The 19336-nt window shown below is 52.4% G+C and overlaps 1 protein-coding gene across 8 annotated transcripts in view; it reads right to left on the bottom strand.

The window, feature by feature from the left end:
* Positions 1 to 1046: 1046 nt before the first annotated feature.
* The window catches only part of PFKFB3 (6-phosphofructo-2-kinase/fructose-2,6-biphosphatase 3), a 28743-nt gene continuing 10453 nt past the window's right edge, over positions 1047 to 19336 (bottom strand). For 2 of the 8 annotated variants that reach the window (XM_023753559.1, XM_023753561.1), the window contains exons 3-18: positions 19104 to 19200; positions 18367 to 18433; positions 17712 to 17786; positions 17325 to 17381; positions 14882 to 14988; positions 14199 to 14406; positions 13690 to 13836; positions 13437 to 13541; positions 11964 to 12093; positions 11274 to 11336; positions 11085 to 11149; positions 8904 to 9077; positions 7344 to 7366; positions 6332 to 6386; positions 5247 to 5502; positions 1047 to 3735 (exon numbers count right to left, since the gene is read on the bottom strand). In XM_023753559.1, the coding sequence (XP_023609327.1) occupies positions 5290 to 5502; positions 6332 to 6386; positions 7344 to 7366; positions 8904 to 9077; positions 11085 to 11149; positions 11274 to 11336; positions 11964 to 12093; positions 13437 to 13541; positions 13690 to 13836; positions 14199 to 14406; positions 14882 to 14988; positions 17325 to 17381; positions 17712 to 17786; positions 18367 to 18433; positions 19104 to 19200 (1586 nt within the window). In that variant the 3' untranslated portion in view covers positions 1047 to 3735; positions 5247 to 5289. Of the gene's footprint in view, positions 3736 to 5246; positions 5503 to 6331; positions 6387 to 7343; positions 7367 to 8903; positions 9078 to 11084; positions 11150 to 11273; positions 11337 to 11963; positions 12094 to 13436; positions 13542 to 13689; positions 13837 to 14198; positions 14407 to 14881; positions 14989 to 17324; positions 17382 to 17711; positions 17787 to 18366; positions 18434 to 19103; positions 19201 to 19336 lie in introns of those variants that run through there. The other 6 variants (XR_002829168.1, XM_023753560.1, XM_023753563.1 and 3 more) reach the window with 6 other exon arrangements.

A 19336-nucleotide genomic window follows, 5' to 3' on the forward strand; every position in this document is an offset into this window, starting at 1 on the left:
GTGCAACAACAAATCGATGTTTCTCTCCTCTCTTTCAAATCAATAAAAAAATGTTAAAAATCATATAGGTCAAGATAGATGTTACAATGCTATGATCTCATTAGCTTTTTCTTCCCAGATAGTTGAGCAATTCTTGTAGTGGTACCATTTATTAAATAATTCCAAGTTAAGATATTCCTAACCATGCTGGTGAGAAAAGTGGAAAGTGAGCTCAGGGCAAAGTGAGATGAGAATCAATCTGACTGGAGACTCTGATCAGCGGCACTGGGCTACAGGAGGGAAGCGCCTGGGGTGAGGAATGCAGACCCAGACCAGCCCCACTGCTGTGTAAGAACTGCTGCTGCTGTTTGAAAGGGCTGGGGAGGCAGGGGATGGAATGAAAGGAATAAAAACCGATGGGCATACTGTATACCGTAATGGTGGATACATATCAGTATGCATTTGTCAAAACCCATAGAACCGTACAACAGAGGGCGAACCCTAGTGTAAACTATGGATTCTAATAAACAACCATGTATCAATATTGGCTCATCAACCATAATAGGTGTACCACATTAGCGAAATATGTTAATAATAGGGGAGACTGTGCAGGGACAGGGGAGAGCACATGGGAACTCTGTACTAGCTGCTCTTTCCTGTAAACCTGCACTGTTATAAGAAATCAAGTTTCTTATTGTTATTTTAAAGTTGACACAGCTTATTGTTTCCCAAAAGCTGGCACTAGGCCATCAGTATCTGCATGTCCTGTTTAAAGGAAGCAGTGCAGAGGGAGGTCAAGAACTGAGGGGTAGAAACTTGGTGTACTGACCAAAAGTGTCAATTAAAGATTCTTCTTGCCCTCGCTGGTTTGGCTCAGTGGATAGAGCGTTGGTCTATCTGGACACATGCTTGGGTTGCAGGCTTGATCCCCAGTGTGAGCATGCAAAAGGCAGCCGATCAATGATTTTCTCTCATCATTGATTTTTCCATCTCTCTCCCTCTCCCTTCCCCTCTGAAATTATATATATTATTCTTTCCCCCAAAAAAAGACCAGAAGTGCACTATAGTGTATTTCAATTGGGTATTTTATTGTTCTGGCAACTGCAAAATATACAAATTTCTGAAAGGCAGCCCCTGTGTGAAAGCCGGCACAGCTTCATCCCAGATAATTAATTCACACAAATATACAGAATGCAGAGAAGTCTTAAGTCGCACGTAAAAGGCCCCAAACCAACCGACAAACAACAACCCAATGTAAGAAATTATCTATGTTCAAGCTCCTTTATACACATTAAATAAATAAATAGCACATTTGCTATCAAAATAATAAAAAAATAACTTTCAAGTATTACAAACGAAATCATCATTGGTGTGGTTCAAACAGTTCTTCTCCTCCCCCCAAATGAAGAGTTTTGTCCAGGGTCTCAGGACAGAAAAAGGAGAGGGGTACACCTACCCAAAAACAAATATGCAAAGTTAAAAAAATTGGTCCCAGATATTTTTTGGGTGGGGTTGAGGGGGAGTGAGAGGCAATAAAGTAGCAAGTGCTCCGTGCCTGCAGCTCCCATACACCCTCCATCCAACACCTCCTCAGAGGTGACCTCAGCAGCATTCTGCTCCTCCCAAGGCTCCCTCCCCATCCATATTCATGCCTATGCCCCACCCCAGGCCCTTACAACTATGTTCTGTGGGAGGCAAAGCCTCATTTGTCTGTACCTACTTCAGGCTGTCAGAGGCAAGGGTGTGCACCTTCATGCAGCCCCACTCAAATCGGCTGTAAGAGTCAAAAACCAGAGCTAGCTCTGACAACCAGGAAGAGAATTCCAGAAAGTGGGACACAGTGACATCTTCCTCAAGAGCAGAACCACAGGCCCCTCTGCCTAAATATACGACCACCCTACAAGCACACACTTGTGTCAACTGGACACAAGATAGCGAGAAAGAGGGAAAATAACCTATCTTCAGTGGTAAAGAATGTTACATACAGATCCTCTCAGGCAGACTGCCAAGTAAGGGGCAGGGGTTGAGTGATTTGGTGTGACAACCTCCAATTTTATTGTATGGTATCTGAAGCGTGTTCCACTTCCCAAGTAATCCCAATCAGAGAAGCGTACACTCTCTAAAAGCTCCTCTCAAGTAAAAATAGCTGTTCTCTCCACTTCCCACTCCCTCTGTCTCAGCCTGCCCACGCCTGCTCTCAGCTAGCTCACAGGCCAAGCAGGGTGAGGATGTCAGGCTCAAAAGCAGAGGGCAGGAAAGGAACATGACCTTTGGCACCAGCTTTTAGAAAGATCCTCAAAGGTCATTTGGACAAAAGCTGTCTCCAAACCGTTTCTTCTGGACCTCAGGACACCCTCTACTTGGAGGCAACAAGGATAGAAACTACAGGTATTTAGAATCACATGTTCCCCAATTCCTGCTTGAAAGAGCCCCCCCAAAAATGTCACAGGTGTCACTAAGGCAAGAGAGGACATTGCCCGAGGAACCCACACCATGCTCGGCATACAGCAGATGCTCCATGAAAACGTGCGGGAATGAGCCGACTCCTGCGGGAGGCCATGAACATAGCCTCTTGGAGGAAGTGGCCCAGAGTGAGGCCTGGCTTGGGCCACTGTCCCCACCTGGGAAACATAGGAAGTGATGAATGTCCTGAAGGAAGGAGGCTGGATCCTTGTTCTCCATGCTGTCTCCCGGGGGCTGTCTTGCAATGATCTGAGCGCTTGCTCCCAGCCGTTTACTGGGGTTCCTCTGCGCCCCCCATCTCATGGGAATGCCTGACTCCCCACATTCTTCAAGAGCTCTAGCCCCCAGGGGCACAAAACCCAAACATCTAAATTCCTGAAGGGAAGGTATGATGTTCAGGTCACATGTTCTGCCAGAAAAATTTCAAAGCAAAGCAGCCCCAGGGAAGCCATGTCTTGCTCAGGTGCCTCTGATCCGGGCCTGCGGCAGAGGGACCACGCAGCTCCCGGGAAGGGTGAGGCCCCGGTGCCATTTCCTCTTGCCAACACCGCCAGACTGTCCAACATCTTCAGCGGCTGAGCACAGACCTGGGACGGTGTGTGGACACGGAGAGGGTCACTGCTTAGTTGATGAGCGAGTCCAGCTCAGGGACTTCTGTCTGCACCTCCAGACTGGCTCTCTGGCCGGCTCCACCCCAGCAACTCATCTTTTCTTCACAGGTCAACATCCCAGGCAAAGATGCCCCAACAAGCCTTATGAAAGTTTTCTACGTCCCTGAACTGTCAGCAACTGGGACCTAGGCCCCTTTAATGTTAGGATTCTGAGACCAATGTCATTTTCCCAGCTGGGAACATTCCAGGCCAAGGTCACAGACATGAAACAGAAAAACAGCATGAGGTGCCCAACGTCCGTCCCCTCCTCGGGGCCTTCTCACCTCCTCCACAGCTCATTGTCCTCACCAAGTCTTATGAAGGGTCCGTGAGGCCACACAGCCTGGACAGTGGGGAGAGCATGGGATGGGGGTGGCCACAGAAGCATAGATTCTGTGCACACACAGGAAAGGCGTGCTGGGGTCTTGGCCGCCCAGGTGCTGTTGGGAGCAGAGGTTCACTTTGACCAGCAGACCCTTCTTCTACACCGCCCATCCCTTTCCGGGAGAAGCCGTTGGCATGGTCGGCCTCGGTGGAGGGAAGAGCCCTACCTAAGCTGCGGGAATGGAAATGGAATGGAACCGATGGGTCTGCCTCAGTGTGTCTGGGAGGAGTCGACGCTGCTCTGGGAGCCATTCATGTTCTGTTTTCAGGAGAAAAAGGGTGGGGAAGGGGAATTATTAGTTGACTAGGTTTCCAAAGCAAAAGACTAAAACCATGCAATTGAGACTTCAACCCCCCTCCCCCCAAACAAAAAACACAATCCCGGGAGAACATTAGTAACCAAACTGGTGGCAGTTGCCCAGGGAGGCCCCAGGAACATGTGGAGGTGAAGGCCAGGGTCACACAGGAGAAGGGCCTCATGGCAGAGGAAGGAGAAGAGGGACAGCAGGCAGCTTGTAGGTCAGAGCTGTCCTGGGGAGCAATGGGGCCAGCACGTAGAGGACCCTCCTCAGCTCACAGCCCTTGAGAGCCGCGGGGCTGCCCCTGCCCCGGGAAGTCTTGTTGCCCACGACAGGCAGATGCTCCAGGAGGCCCTCTAGAAAAGCATACGGACTCTCCTCCCCACTCGGCTCAGGCAGGGCCGCACACCTCAGCCCCTGAGATCCAGATCCTAGGAACACGAGCTCGGCAGCTGGAGCACAGGTGCCGCGAGCAGGCTGGACGTGGGCATTGTCACTAAAGCTCTCTTCCCGTTCTCATAAAAGTAATCCCAGCCAGAAGCTTCACCTGTAAGAAGCTGGCCAGTACCAAACCCCGCCAAAAAATGTTTTTCTATCAGCAGCGGGTCTCTTTAACCTCCTTAATTTACCCACCAAAAAGGGAGACTCTTTTTAAAAAGTGTTCTCTCCCATCCTGAGTGTCTACGCCAAGATTGTCTGATAGGACAGGGGTACAGAGTGGAACCCAGAGAGACAAATATGCAAGGATCGCCTGGGCCCACTCCCTTCCCTGCAGAGCCAAGGGCCCTGGTGCAGGAATCCCGACAGAAGAGAAGCCCAGGCTGGGAGCACTGAAGGCCAGATCTGAGCCTGCTCTCAGCTGGACTCAGGAGCCCAGGCGACCGGACCTCCAACTACAGTACATCAGACAGTCTCTGTGAAGTGGGTGTCTGTTGGGGAAGACTCTGTAGCCTCGAAACCAGAGAGGACCCAGTCAACTTGTAGGGTCAGAGCGAGGTGCTGCCCAGCTGCCTCCAACCCGCCCTCACACACGTCAAGCCTGACTCCGAGCACCCACAAATGATGGCAACGGGACAATGACACAGGAGGCCGCAGGCACAGGCATTGTCAAACCATTCACTCATGGTGTCCCTGGCTCAGGACACATGGAGGGAAAGGAGGAAGTGAGAGAGGGGACCTCAGGACAATGGTGCTGCTCTTAAAAAAATCATGAGTTCTCTGGCATGGGGTGTATGAGTCACACACTTCACAATGGCCAGTCTTCACACAGACCAAGGCGCCCTGCCAGGCAGAGATGCCATGACTCAGAGAGATGCGGAGCGAACTGAGAGGGGCATGCACCGAGCCATTTACCTTTCCAAGGTTAGTAAGGAGAAAACTTTGAGAAAATGTGACAGACAGTTCGTCTTTCAAGCATAGTGGGGGCAAAGGAAGAAACATGTTGGAAAAGAAAAAACAAAACACATCTTACTTAGGTAGCATTTTGTTGTTAGTGTGCATTTGAAATTTCCAAGTCAAGGATGCATGGTGAATGGCTGGCCCCAAGCACAGGATACAGCCCCCAGGACTGGACTGGAGGACACCACATTGGCTGGGCCGTCATGCTCGCTTTGTTGGGAAACCACATTTACGGGCATCCTCCAACCACAGCCCTTAAGATCCCAGGGGTTCCCCCACTCCCCAGCCTCTTGGTGCTCCTGCTGCTCATGAGAAGAAATGCCACTGGCCTGTGCAGAGGGAACAGGGGGGCATCAAAATGCAGAGTGGAGTGCAAGCCAGAGCGCTGGACGTCCCCACCAAGGCACAGGGCACCATCTCTCCCACCATAATGACTATCGGCCACAGGGCACTGACTACGTGCCAGAGATTCTGTAAGTGTTACATTATCAAAACACCTCGCCATGTTCCTAACTCCATTTCACAGATGAGGAGGTTGGAGTCCTAGAATGACACCACCTTGCCCAGAGTTCCAAATTGAGAGGGTAGTAGAACCAAGATCCAAACCCGGTTCAGTGTGACTCTAACAATACATTTTGGGAACTACAGCTCCAGATAAGGACTTGTGCTCCCAGGCTGGGCTGAGTGCTGAAATCCCAGAGTGAATGCAGGTGTGAAGGGTCCAGAGAACTGGAAGGAGACTAGCCAAAGGTGCTGTTTAGCCTTAGAGATGGGCAAGTTCAAGCTTAGTATGTAGGGGAAGTGCCCAAATGGCCCCCTCCAGCAGGAAGATTTCTTTCCTGGCAGCTCCAGGCCATGAGTCAAAAGAAACAGGAGATGCACAGATGCATGGGGCAGTGGCTCCTAAAGCCTGAATTTCATGGACACGCCCACATTAAGTAAACACACCTCAGCCATGGGAAACAGCTGCATGGGAGAGGCCGCAAGAGCTAAAAGGGAAATCAAACAGCGCCAGGCAGTGTCCCACAGGCGGCAAACGTCAGGTGCCCAAGGCAGGGGCAGGGAAACAGTATCTTGACTGTTCCCAGAAACCAGCCCAGAGAAAGCAGCCAGCCTCAGGACAGGGAGGCCTGGTCAAGTCCTGGTTCTGCCACTCACCGGCTGACCTGGGCCCTCGTCTGCTAAACGGGGATAGCAACTGCCCTCAGACATCCTGGGGTTAAGGATCAAAGACAGGAGATTATGTGCAAGCAGTACAGGTGGTGCCGCCTAATCTAAGCGCCCAACAACTCCTGTTTTCCCAGAGCAAGCCGAGCTTTTAAGCTTATCAGGCTGACCTCCTAAAGGCCTTTGGCTCCTGCATGAATCGGTGGAGGGGCCCTAATCAGCAAAAGGGATCAGGGGTAGGTGCGCTTGAGGGGTTGGAGAGGGTGATATTTCGGGTGGCTGTTCTGAAACTGCAATATAAAGGCCTCGGTTCCTTCTGTAGTTGGGGCCCACCGGAGCACTGGAAACGCTCTAGCTAACACAACCAGAACGTTCTGCAGAGAGCTCTGGCTGTAGGAAAGGGGAAGCCAAATGGGTCTGACTCGAAAGCTGGCCCCAATCCTGAACATGACTATTAAGGCTGAGCAGGTTCCCATACAGGACAACCTGATTCAAAACAACGGTTTCCAATCAGACCGCTCCAAAGTGTGGGGGTCCTGGAGCCCCAAGGGTGGGAGGTGGGGGGGTGGGAGTCCCTGCCCGGACAAGAGGGAGAGGCTGCAGCGCCTCTTTCTGTTTTGCAGATTAGGCTCTGGGTAAATGTTCCCCTAGGAATGAAAGGACTCTCCTAGGGGAGACACAGAATTTTAAAAAACAGTAGCAGGCAGAAGACTTAGCTCACCACCAAAATCTGATGCCAAGGGGGACAAATGAGATTTAGCACTAACAGTAACCCAGGATGCCGAGAGGGAGTGACGCAGACAACAGCTGGGCCGTAATTACTTTCGCGTCTTGTGCTACAAATTCATGAATCCCTCCTCTCCCTCCTTCAGTGCCCATCTTGCCTCCTTCATATTTCACAAAAACTGTCGTTAACCTCAACATTTTAACAGATAGGAGGCCAAACTGGCAAGCAAGGAGAAAAAGGTGCTAGCAGCAAAATCATACAGAGAAAAATACTTACAAACAGGCTTTCCCTAGCAAAGGCTGCAGAGAGAAAAGGTTGAGAGAGAGGTCAGTAGAAGGACAGGGTACAAGGCCCAGGTCCCTCTGCTGGGACCCCCAGCCTGGCCCAGCTTCCAGACTCCCTGAGGATTCAGCTCAGCAACCCCGAAGGACTGTCCTGCCAAAGTTGGGAGAGCCCCAGCTATGCATCCTCCGTGACGGGGGATAGTGCAGTCCCACACACCCGCCGCTGAACCCAGCCCAGGCCAGTCCCTGCAAGTGTCAGTGACAGGAGCCTCTAAACTTCCAACTGTGGCCCCAGTTTACACCAAAACAATGTCATAGATGTACCACATAGAACTTCAGTTCTGTTTTCATAAAAAAACAAAAAACAAACCCTCAATTTTAGACCTAAAAGGAATATTAATTAGATATCCCCAAGTCCTACCCCCTCATTTGGAAAAAGGAGATTGAAGGCCAGGGAGGGATGTAACCTGACAATAAAATCCTACAGGTAGTGCCAGGGGCAGATACTGTGCTTGATGCTCAGCACTTATTCCCTCTTTGATCTGCTGTGGCAGTTGGCATTATTCCCCTATTCTCCAACTGAGAAAACCGAGGCCTGAAGAGGTTCAGTGACCTGCCCAAGACGGCACAGCACCTGTCCCCACATCCCATTTCCAGACACCACAGGACTTAAATGAGCTTCAGGCAAAATGCAGGGAGAGTACAGGCCTCCGCACCGAACTCAGACAAATCCAATTCAAAGTTAGCCGTGACTTATTTGTAAGAGATAGGCCTGGTGGGTGGAGGTGGGGGAAGACCCTGGGTGGGACCCAAATTTGTGCCCAGAGATTTCTATGTGTCACAGAATCTTGGCTGTCATTTCTAAAAACCAATCTTAATTTGTTCGCCCAGTAGCGGAGATATTTCAGCCTTTAATCTTCACAGGGAATAAAGTGAAGTCTAGTTGGTTTTTGCTTTTGGTTTTTTCGCTACCTGCCAAAGTAACTGTTGTGAGAAAGTGGCTGTATCCAGACCATCCAGCCCTGGGAGTTAGGCTGCCCAGGTGCCCACTGGACCATGTGGGTTCCGGCTAAGGACATTCTCTGAGGGCCCCCTTTGACTACAGCTTTTCCACAATGGGAAGCCACAGTGAGAAAGGAAGGAGAAATACTCAGCCATGGGCCTGGGACAGAAAAGACGTCCTCAGGCCATGCAGAAGCCAACGGCCCAGACTGCATGGAGACTTCCAACCTAGGGGCTGCCTTCCACACTGCTTTGCAAAACCTATCCACGAACATGAGAGGACATAGACATCACCATTTCTCCTGTTCTGCCCGGTTCTGCCCAGTGAAGGGAACCTCCTCAGAAGGCAGGTATGCACGCTCACAGCCATGGTCAGGAAGGACCAGACGGGACCTCCAGGATGTTACAAACTTCAGACGCTATCCCGTGTTCTTCCCCTCCCCCACCCACATGCAGGCCTGGGTCTGAGGCTATGGTGGTACCCAAGGGCAGTCTCTCCATCCAGACAGGAGACACGACGGCCAGGAAGGAAAAGGGGGGGGTCACGCACTTGTCCAGGCAGCTGCGCGGGCACCTCCGGGGGCAGGCAGTTGGGCAGGGCAGCGGAGGTAGAGGCCACATGCTCCTCAAAGCTGTTGATGCGAGGCTTTTTGGTGGGCTCGGGGCTGGCTAGTGGGGTGACACTATTGCGTCTCATGAGTGGGTTAGGTCCCTTCTTTGCGTCCTAAGCGAGACAAAGACAAAAGAGAGAAGGCGACAGTTACACGGAGAAGGGAGGTAAATAAGCCAAAAAAAAAAAAAAAAAAAACCAAACCCAATCAAAACACGTTTCTCTGCTTCTGGAGTTTACTGACAGGACAAGACCGACCAAGGTGAACGGCCCTGGGACTCGGGTTGCCATTCTGTCTTGCATCTCGCGGTCGACAAGGGATGATCTCCTCCTGAGGCCCTTTTCCGGATCATCCCAAGACACCCACCCAGACAAGCTCGACGTTCACAAAGCAGGCGAGGGGAGAACAGCAGGACCAATTCTGACAGTCATTCAGTTACAGTGGACAACGAGGTGGGAGAGAAGAACCTTGCTGCCAGCCTCCAAGGAGGGGCATGGAGGGAAGAGAGGCCTGGGTGTGAGCTCGGGGAAGGGGACAGGACAGCAGGAGGACAGGAGGGCAGGAGGGAGGTGTCGGTGCTGACGCCCCCGTACTGACCGCAAGCCAAGATCTGCAGAGCAGGCATAGAACTGCTCCTGCATCCAGCCTACACCCAGCTCAGGACAGGAAAGGCGGGTTCCAAAGCCAGCCAGGAGACACAAGACCGGAGGGAGGCAGAAACAGCCAGCCAGAGCCAAACACTAGCCTTCTGACCAAGTGACAATGCGATTGGAGCGATCCCCGTGGCCTGTCACTGTAGCTTGTGACCCGGGAGCCTGCATTGGAGTCTGTCTCCACCAAGGACCTGCCCCGGTTCTGCACAGTGTTCAGGGACCATCAGAGCCCTGTGCAGCCAAACCCCGAAGCTGGGGGGTCCGGTTGGGAGGCTGCTCCGCACGGAGCCAGAGGAGATGCAGCATCCGCCACCCACAGATGTCCAGAGAGGAGGGTCACAGAGCCAGGGGATGCTGCCCTCTTGCGTTTCAGTCAACCAGCCAGGCAACTGCCGGTGGAAGCCAGGGTTTTAATGCCAAAATCTTCTGGTCAGGCTCCCAGGGAACAGGAAAGTCCCCTGCACAGTCGGGCATGTCATACTCGGTGTACAGGAAAGTGTGGGACTGATGCTGCCAAAGCACCACATTTCGGCAGTCGGTACAAAGTAAATTCCAACTTTCTTCCATGACATACACGTGGGCAGAGAGTGGCTCTGCCCTGGGGAGAGCCCGCCAGACCGACCACCAGATCGCAGACCTCCCAGAGGACGATCGAATACAACCAGGCTCTGGTGTCTCCTGGAAAACTTTCCACCCACCATCCCTCCTGTCCCTAATTTCCAAATCATACGTTTCTCCACCCGGCCAGCATGGCTCAGTGGTTGAGTGTCAACCTCTGAACCAGCAGGTCACGGTTGGATTCCCGGTCAGGGCACATGCCCAGGTTGCAGGCTCGGTCCCCAGTGTCGGGCATGCAGGAGGCAGCTGATCAGTGATTCTCGAATCATTGATGTTTCTATCTCTCTTTCCCCTCTCCCTTCCACTCTGAAATCAATAAAAACATGTTTTTTAAAAAAAAACGTATGTTTCTCCAGTCCCACTTCCCTTTTCACTATTACCCTTTCCTGGTAATTCTGTACCTACGCACAAAGAGGTGACCGTTTTAACCAGTGGCTCTGGAAACTGAAAGCAGTTTTAGCTGCCTCAAAGGAAAAGGCAACAATATTTGTGCTGTGATTACAGTTAAAGAGCAGAATGTGTCTCCCTCGTTACTACTCGCTTCTCGGGTCAAGGAGAAATAGGGGAAGAAAGCATGGAAAGAGAAAGAAAGAAGACGGCAAGAAGCCACAAGAAAGACAGGGCAGGAGCGCACAGATGCTGAGAAAAGGGAGAGGAGAAAGTCACCCAGGCCCTCCCGGTTCCAACAAACTACCTCTGCTAGAACCGAGACTTCCTTCAGCGTTTACAGGCAACACCATACTAGGGACTTCCCAAGAGCTCACACGTATGGGTCCCGCCCCTGGACAGTCCTCGGAATGGAGGACAGAAAAGGGTGCTAAAGGGTGGAGGCCCGGAGCTTCCACTCACCTCTGACCTCTCCCGGTGTGTGTTCACGGACTCCACATTCAGGTAGATGGATTCTACGCGGCAGCCTGGCCGGGGGAGAGAGCAGCTCATGGTGAAAGGGGACAAGCCGCTTGCAGCCCCGCAGCCACCAGGAGCCACCATCCCAGGGCGGCAGGGCTCGCGCGGCACGGCCTGTGTCACCACACTCACCGTAAGCGACTGGCGTCAGCTTCAGGACGGTGTGAAGGGGGCATCTCAGGTAAGGCATTTCCTCTGAAAAGATGAGAAAGGGCCCCACGATCAGACACGAGACTTGGGGATGGACATTCCCAGGCCCCCAGCGAGAGCTCGGCCAGGTCCGACCCTCAGCGGCATCTCCCCGGCCCCACCCTCACAAGGCCCTCCCTGAAGGCAGACGGCCTGAGAAAAGACACCTAGCCCAAAGAACAAATCAGAGCAAACCCCACACCCGCTCTCACAGAATGAGTTATAGTTAAAAATAAAAATAAAAAAGTGTGTCAGGATTCAGCTGAACCTCTGGCTGACTCAGACTTAAATTTTCAGGTAGAGCTTTCTGGGCTGTTTGTTTATTCGGGGTGGGGGGGCTGCAGAGACGAGCTGGCCCCTCCCCACCCGGCCCAAAGCCGCTAAGAGAGTGGACGAGGGCTTTCAGGGGCTGTGAATGAAGCTGTTGGCCCACCATGCCTACATCCTGCTATGACGGTTCCCAGGGGCTGGCCTGAGGGCCCTCAGAAGCACAACAGCAACCTGCGCAGGTCGGGTAAGGCAGGACCAGGTCCGCTGCTACCCCAAACTCAGAGGCCATTTTCCCCTCCTCCTTTCATGATGGCAGCCAGCTCCCAGCCCCCCTCCCCCAGGACGCTTTGGGGGATGCGGCACCTGCACTCTTATCCAGGAAGTAGGCCAGCAGGCAGCGCAGGACGGCCTGGTGGCAGATGACCAGCACATTCTCCTGCCGCTCCAGCTCCATGATCACTGGCTCCAGGCGCTGGACCAGGTCCTGGTAGGACTGCAAGACAGAGGGACAGAGGGAAAGGCGCTGTGCTGGAGCCGCACACACAGGAAGGCGAGAGCTGGGCCACCTTGGCCCCCCTCACTATGAACTAGAGGATGTAAGATCGATCAGTAACACCCTGGCGTGTCTTAGTGCTGCTGCCTATGGGCCCTGGGAACCCACCCCAGCGGGCTCCCTCAGAAAAGGAAATCGCCCGTGTGCTGCTGAGGATGTGGAGAGGCGATCCTGAGAGGACACCGGCCTGCACCCTCCCTCTCACCGCTCCTTCCCTTTCCTGACCCTCTGCACGGGCAGTGAGGACTGAAGTCCGACACACGCTGCAGCGTGGATGGACCTCGAAAACGGTACACAAAGTGACAGGAGCCAGACACCCAAGTCCGCCTATTGTACAATCCCATTTATATAAAATGCCCAGAACAGGCAACTCCACAGGAAGCAGATCCGTGGCTGCCAGGAGCTGGAGGTAGGAGAATGGAGACTGACCGCTAACAGGTTGGGGTTTCTTTTTGGAGTGATGGAATGTTCTAGACCTAGTGGTGATGGTTGCTTGGTATTGTGAATATACTAAAAATCACTGGAATACATACTTAAAAATGGTTAAAACAGTGAGTTTTATATTATGTAAATTTTATGTCAATAAAAATAAGTTGAAAAAGGCTTCTCTGCTGTCCCCCTTCCTTCTCTTACTAACCAGGTCCCAGGAACGAGGGCCAGGGTGACACAAAAGGATAGCACCTTGGGCTATGGGGAAACTGAGATGACAGGCCCCAGATGGGCAGAGCTCCCGCTCGGAGTCACCTGCCGTGGACGCCCAGAGCACCACCTGCTTCCCAGACTCTCCGACCAGGGCTCTAAGCAGCTGCTCAGTCGGCCTAAGTGAGCTATGTACACAGCCTTTGGGGACTGCCCGCATCAGGGCCAATTCAGTCAGCCCAGTGACGCGATGGCGTGTCTGCATCTCGCCTGCGGTCAAGGGGAGAACCCTCGCACCCGCCACTGCTGTTCCTTCCCGCACTTGTGTGTGTCGTTAGAGAAACACATCTCTCACTGTGGCTCATGGTACTTCCCTTGGAGCTGTTTACAGGTTCAGTGCAGGAAAACCCGCCTCAAAGGTGAAAGTGCCAGGAACAAGCATCAGAACCACACGTGGGTCACTGTGCACAGTAATGGTCCGTGGGGGTGCCCAGCGGCCCCCTCTCGGGCTAGCCCAACACCGCGGCCCCTGAAGGACCGTCGTGAGCTCCTCCAGGCACAGCACACAGCAGCTCCACCTGACCATTGCTCGCCGAGTGGACAATGACCCTTGGAGGAAGGGGCAGCAGTGCCAGCACACGTACCTCCCCGGTGGGGTACCGGTAGTAGTACTTGTCCTGCTCGCGCAGAGCGTACTCCTCAGGGTAGGTGTCCTTGATCTCCTCGTAGGTCATCTCCTCACAGACACCCTGGAGAAAACAGCCCGGTCACCTTGAGTTGGTCAACACAGCCCGTGTGGTCTGAAAGGGCTCTCAGGATTTCCAGCAGATTCGGCAAGAGGCTTCCTGGCCCTCTCGCTCCTGCCCCCCGACGGCCACAGCCAGACCCAGAACTCACAGCATCGATTTCGTTGAGCGCTTTCCACTGCTCATAGGGAAGCTGAAGGGCTTCTGCCGTCTGGATGGTGCTCTTCAGCTGGCTGGCCCACACCTTGAGGTCCTTCAGGTTCTGCTCCTCCACAAATTTGCTCAGGGCGTTGGCAAACTGAGGGCAGGGACAAGAGGGACACACACTGGACTCCAGGCTCCTGTGCCGCCTGGACAGGCAGTGCAGGGCTCGTTCCCTGCACTGGGGACGGTCACTAGAATGGTGAGGAGGAGGCAACTGAGGAGCCACACACCCTCCTTACAGCCCTGGAGACGTTCCCTTCTCATCCACACAAACACAGGCACACACACAGGAACACATATACATACAGAGATACACACACACACAAATGTAGACATATACACGCATGGACACACAGACACACACACAGAGACACACATGTATACAGACACACTCACACCCCACCCCTGAGCCCCTTACCTCCCCCCCCCCCCTTTCCCCCCCAGTTCCCCTCCTACCTTCCTGCCCCTGACGGACAGGCCTGAGTCCCCTCCGATCTTCCCCTGGAGGTTGTGCTCGCTCTCTCCGTGCCGACACAGGTAGATGGTGCGGGGCTGCACGTGGATGTTCATCAGGTAGTACACAATACGGCTCTGAATGTGGTCCTGAACTCTGTTCACCAAGAACCGCCGGCCCACATCGATCACCTTGATCAAGGACAGGTCCCTGCAGAGGAAGGTGACCAGCAGGTCAGAACCCACTCCCCCCATCAGCGCAGCACCCGGCTGGGGTCAAAGGCAGAGACTGGCCCCAACAGAACCACACCGTCAGGTAACTTTTGTCGTCCTGGAGGGCACAGTCTGCATCTACGTGATCTAACAGTGTGAGTTTGTAACTCACACAGCAGAGTGTGTGGTCGAGAGGCTGATGGCCTCCCAGAGGAGGGGGAGAGAAAAGCAAAAGAAGGGAAAGAAAAGAGAGGCCATGCCAAAGGGACCCAGCAAGACTGGGCTGGATATTCACTTCCTGCACTTCTACATAGCTAATATCTGAAACAGTTACACTGGACATGCAGTGAAGGATTTTCTTCAAAAGATATTTTACAAGACAGTTCCTGAAAGTATCTAGGAGCAATTGCATTGTGGGAACTTAAAAGCCCTAAAGTTGGTGATTCAGAGAGGAACTACCTCCGAAGAACTACCTGTCATATTTGTCGGGGTCGAGGGGCTGATAGCTGGCTTCATAGAAGTCCTCCATGGCCTCTGCTGAGTTGCAGTCTTTGTAATCCGGGCTGGAGATTTTCACTTCCTGTAACACCACAAAGGGGCAGCTCATGAATCATGCTGGAGGCTTTCTGCTTAGCTAAAGCAGGATTTGGGGAAAGCACAGACAGCCTTGGAATAATGATGATCCGAACCAGTGTTTAAGGGAAGAAGGAAATACACTGGTGCTGAGTCATAACCCGACAATTACGCGTGGAGGACACCATGGTAGACAAAGGATCACTGACTGGATGGACAGAGACGGGGGACCCCCGAGGGGTCTAATGAACACTTCTGAATCGGCCACGATTCGGGATCAACCCAGTAGGCATGTCACCTTCAGCATCCCAGCCCTCAATAACTGATCACCCACCACTGCTGTTCCTTGTAAGCTTACTCCGTGTAAGCAGCTGTGACATTCTCCACACCAAGAACAGGCTTTCGGTTAGCAAAGCTGCATCCGGTACTGCTGCAATGGCCCTGGCTCTGGGTGGCAGGCAGGATGCTTCCTCCACCGCCCGTAGACAGGCAGCAACCAGTCCATGGCTAGCACTTTTCTAACTCAGGCCCAGTCCCTTCCAAGGTTCGCTCTTATGGGAAGGAGATGGAGGAGAACCAACTCTCGAGCCTGCCATCTCCTCCTCGACGTGAACAATAGATCTGAGCAACCTGGCAGATTGTAGGGAAAACTCTGAATTTTTTAATGCATGTGTGCTTTTCCTCAACAACTACCACAGCCACAAAAGAGAGGCAGCTACTCTTTCAACATCCAAGTCCAGTGGGGAGTTGGTGTTTCATGGTGCAGAGCTTCAATCTGAGAAGACGAAAAAGTTCTAGAGCTCGATGGTGGTGGTTGCACAATCGTGTGACTATGCTGAAGGCCATGGAACGGATCCCTTAAAAACACATCTTTTCTCCCAGCACAGCCACCCACACAAAGAGGAGAGTTAAGCCGCAAAGTCGCTTTGAGCTTAATCAGAGAAAGAGGCTTCTGATCACGGGGGTCGGGGCGAGTGACTCCTGGCCACACACATGGTGACAGCTGGTCACCGGGAAGTGACTTTGCAGCGACTCTGTCCTTTCCTACCAAGTGGAGCTGGTAGAACCAAACCAAAGAAATACAGCAAAACCCTTTGTTTAGATTACAACGACTTCTGTTTCCTCGTCCTCTGAGCCTCTTCCGCTGAAACCACTCTGGACTGATTTTCCACAACTTGAATAGCCCTTCCTGGACTATGAAGTCACTTCTTAGAAATGCGTGTAAATATTCCCACTGCCTTGGACAGTGGTTCTCAATCTTCCTAATGCCGCGACCCTTTAATACAGTTCCTCATGTTGTGGTGACCCCCAACCATAAAATTATTTTCGTTGCTACTTCATAACTGTAATTTTGCTACTGTTATGAATCGTAATGTAAATATCTGATATGCAGGATGTATTTTCATTGTTACAAATTGAACATAATTAAAGCATAGTGATTAGTCACAAAAACAATATGTAATTATATATGTGTTTTCCGATGGTCTTAGGCGACCCCTGTGAAAGGGTCGTTCAACCCCCAAAGGGGTCTCAACCCACAAGTTGAGAACCGCTGGCCTTGGAGAACAGGCCCAATACCCGAAGCTCATGAGCATTCAACACCCTTTTAAAGGTGCACACTTATATGTAGCGACACCACACCATGCCCTGTGGCAATACCAGACGTGTAGCTGTGTCTTATTCTGATGTATTTAAGCTAGATGGAAAATTATCTAGAAGGTGACTTGTGGTAAAGTCTTCCCAGTAACTGTTTCTATTTACAATATACTGTTATCAAGTGATGCAATTTAAGAATTAATCAAATTAAGCTGCCAATTACCCTCAGTTTATCTGGGCAACCTTCTCTTGGCACAGGGAGAGGAGGCGGATATGTTGTAGATTCACCAGCAGGAAGATAGTTTGACTACTCCCAAGCTTGCCAAACTAGGAGATCTGCCTTTAGTCCATTGAGTCCTATGGCTGTTGTCAATCCACAACCACTTACCTGCCTGGAGGGGTGAGCGCCCCTTGCCCCAAGCAACCCCGTCACCACCCAGCCACCAAGCTACTGCCACCCACAGAAACTGTTCCCGGACCCTGCCTTACCGCCCATGTGCCACAGTAAGTGCCTTCTGCAGACTGTCTGAAAGGGCGTGGATAAAGCCAGGCCAGATCGCAGAACATGCTTCTACGTTAAATGCCACTCTGCACTTCTGACCTCCCTGGATCCCACCTCCCAGACAAAATTAACAACAAGCTGTGAGAGGCAGCTTGTTCTCAGAGTCTAGGTACTTCTCTGGGCTGACCTGGTTCCCCGCTTTTCTCAGACTCCGCCACTAGAGCAGGGGTCCTGCGTTGTCTTACCCTAATGTTGGAGGCCACAACAGTAGGGTCATCACACACTGACTCGATGAAAAACACCTGGGAAGAAGAGAGACAGAAACGTTAGGAAGCAATAAATGTGGTAACGCAAAGGGCCAGCTTTGGTATCACTGTAATGCCATCACCATGTGTGAGGAGGAATGACACCACTCACAAATCCTCAAAACAAAAAAGTCCTGCCCCAATGGAGAGATGCCTCCCCCCACCCCACCAGTCATAGTAACCCTAAGAGCCAGCTCCAGGAAGGCCCTATCTACATGTAGCAAAACCAGGGCAGCAGGAGCTGAAGGACCAAGTATAAATCAGCTGATTCCTGAGGGTTTTCCTTTCTCCTGAGCACTCCAGGGCAAGACAAGACATTTGACTCACCTTGAAATCATTTTCTTTGGCAAAATTAAGGATCATGTGTCTCCTCTCTCTAGTAGTATTGGTGGCATCGAAAACCTGGTAGAGAGCAAGAAGGATAGTGAAGAGAACCCAAGTTTGAGTTTTAACAGTATTCACCAAGTCACCAAGGAGATCGGGCCTGTCACATCTAAGTAGAAGCCAAAAAATGTGGTTCCCGGAGAAACTGCGCCCTGCCCCACGGCCCCCCCTTCTCTCCCCTCTCCCACAAACTCCAGCTCCCAGGGAGGGAAGGGGAGGGGTGGGCACAACCCTTAAAGCAAACGAATAACAGTAACCTGCAGGGAAGGTGCATATGGAAGGGACACTGGCTCCGTGATTGCAGCCACCCCAGGTCCAGCCTGCCTTGGAGGGTGGTGCCGAGAGCACACAGAGGAGGGGTGAGCAGAGCACACCAGATGGCTCTGCCCCTGAGTCTGCCCGCTACCCACCTTCCTGGGTCCCTGTGCTACTCTAGCCACCTGCTTCCCTCAACTCTCAGGACAGAGGCACTCGTCCCTGTTTGAGGTGTCCCCACAATGGCTCTTGGTAATGGCTCGGGCTGTGTCTACATTTCACTCTCTCCAGGGCACCATTCCACTCCAGGACTGCAGATAGAGCCAGCATACTCCCGACTTACCGAAATTTGGCCCCCTTCCTTCGTCAGGTAACTTTTGACGTCTCTCAAGGCAGCGAGGGCACACTGCCTGCAACACGGAGAAAGAGAACACACATCAGAGCCTGCCCATCCGAGCAGTGACTGGCGATCCTACTGCTGAACTGCCCAGGCTGGCCAGGGCTGCCAGGCACACACCCCGCAGGCCCAGAGGCTCCCACCAGAGCTGCACAGAGGGCTGCCGTTACCGTCTGAAGTGGTGCTCATGGTGGCTGCACACTGAAACCCCCTGGGAGCTTTTAAGAAACCTATGCCCAGGTCTGGCCCGTAGATCCTCACCAGACTGGTCTGGGGTAGGCCTGGCATTGGGGTCGTTCTAAGCTCCCTGGTGATTCTAAAGTGTAGCCAGGGTTGGACACCACTGCACTTGGGTTTCATGATCACCTTGGGCTTAAAAAAAACAACACCACCCTTTTCAGTATAAACAGCTGATTTTCCATGAAAACAATTTTGTTCACTCTTAATAATGAAACATTGTTCTTAGCTGGATTAGAGCATCCGGAGCAGATAAAAGCAGCAAGCCTCAGAGCGGCCAGGAAACTCCTCTTAGTACACACGGAGGTGGGGCCAGATCTGATGGTCACCTACAGAGAGCCACCCTACAGGCCAGCTTCCTCTTTCTCTTACCAAGCCTGGCTTTCAAAAGCAAAGCAAACCAAAACCCAAAGCCTCCTGTGGCAGCTCATTAGCTCGGGCCTTACTTTCGGACTCTCATGGCCTCCTCGTTGTCAGGGCGGAAGAAGTTGTAGGAGCTGTAGTGCTTCACGGCCTCCCGGCGGTACTCTCCAACGTTGAACACTGCAGAGGGAACAGAGAGGTCACTCAGCTGGCCCCCAGGAAGAAGGGGCCACTCACAGCTGGGAACACTCTCCAAAAAGGGAAGCCAAGCCCACACACACACACACACACACACACACACACACATGCATGCGCC

This window comes from Myotis lucifugus, unplaced genomic scaffold (genome assembly GCF_000147115.1).
Source record: "Myotis lucifugus unplaced genomic scaffold, Myoluc2.0 scaffold_47, whole genome shotgun sequence".
Taxonomy (NCBI): Eukaryota; Metazoa; Chordata; class Mammalia; order Chiroptera; family Vespertilionidae; genus Myotis; species Myotis lucifugus.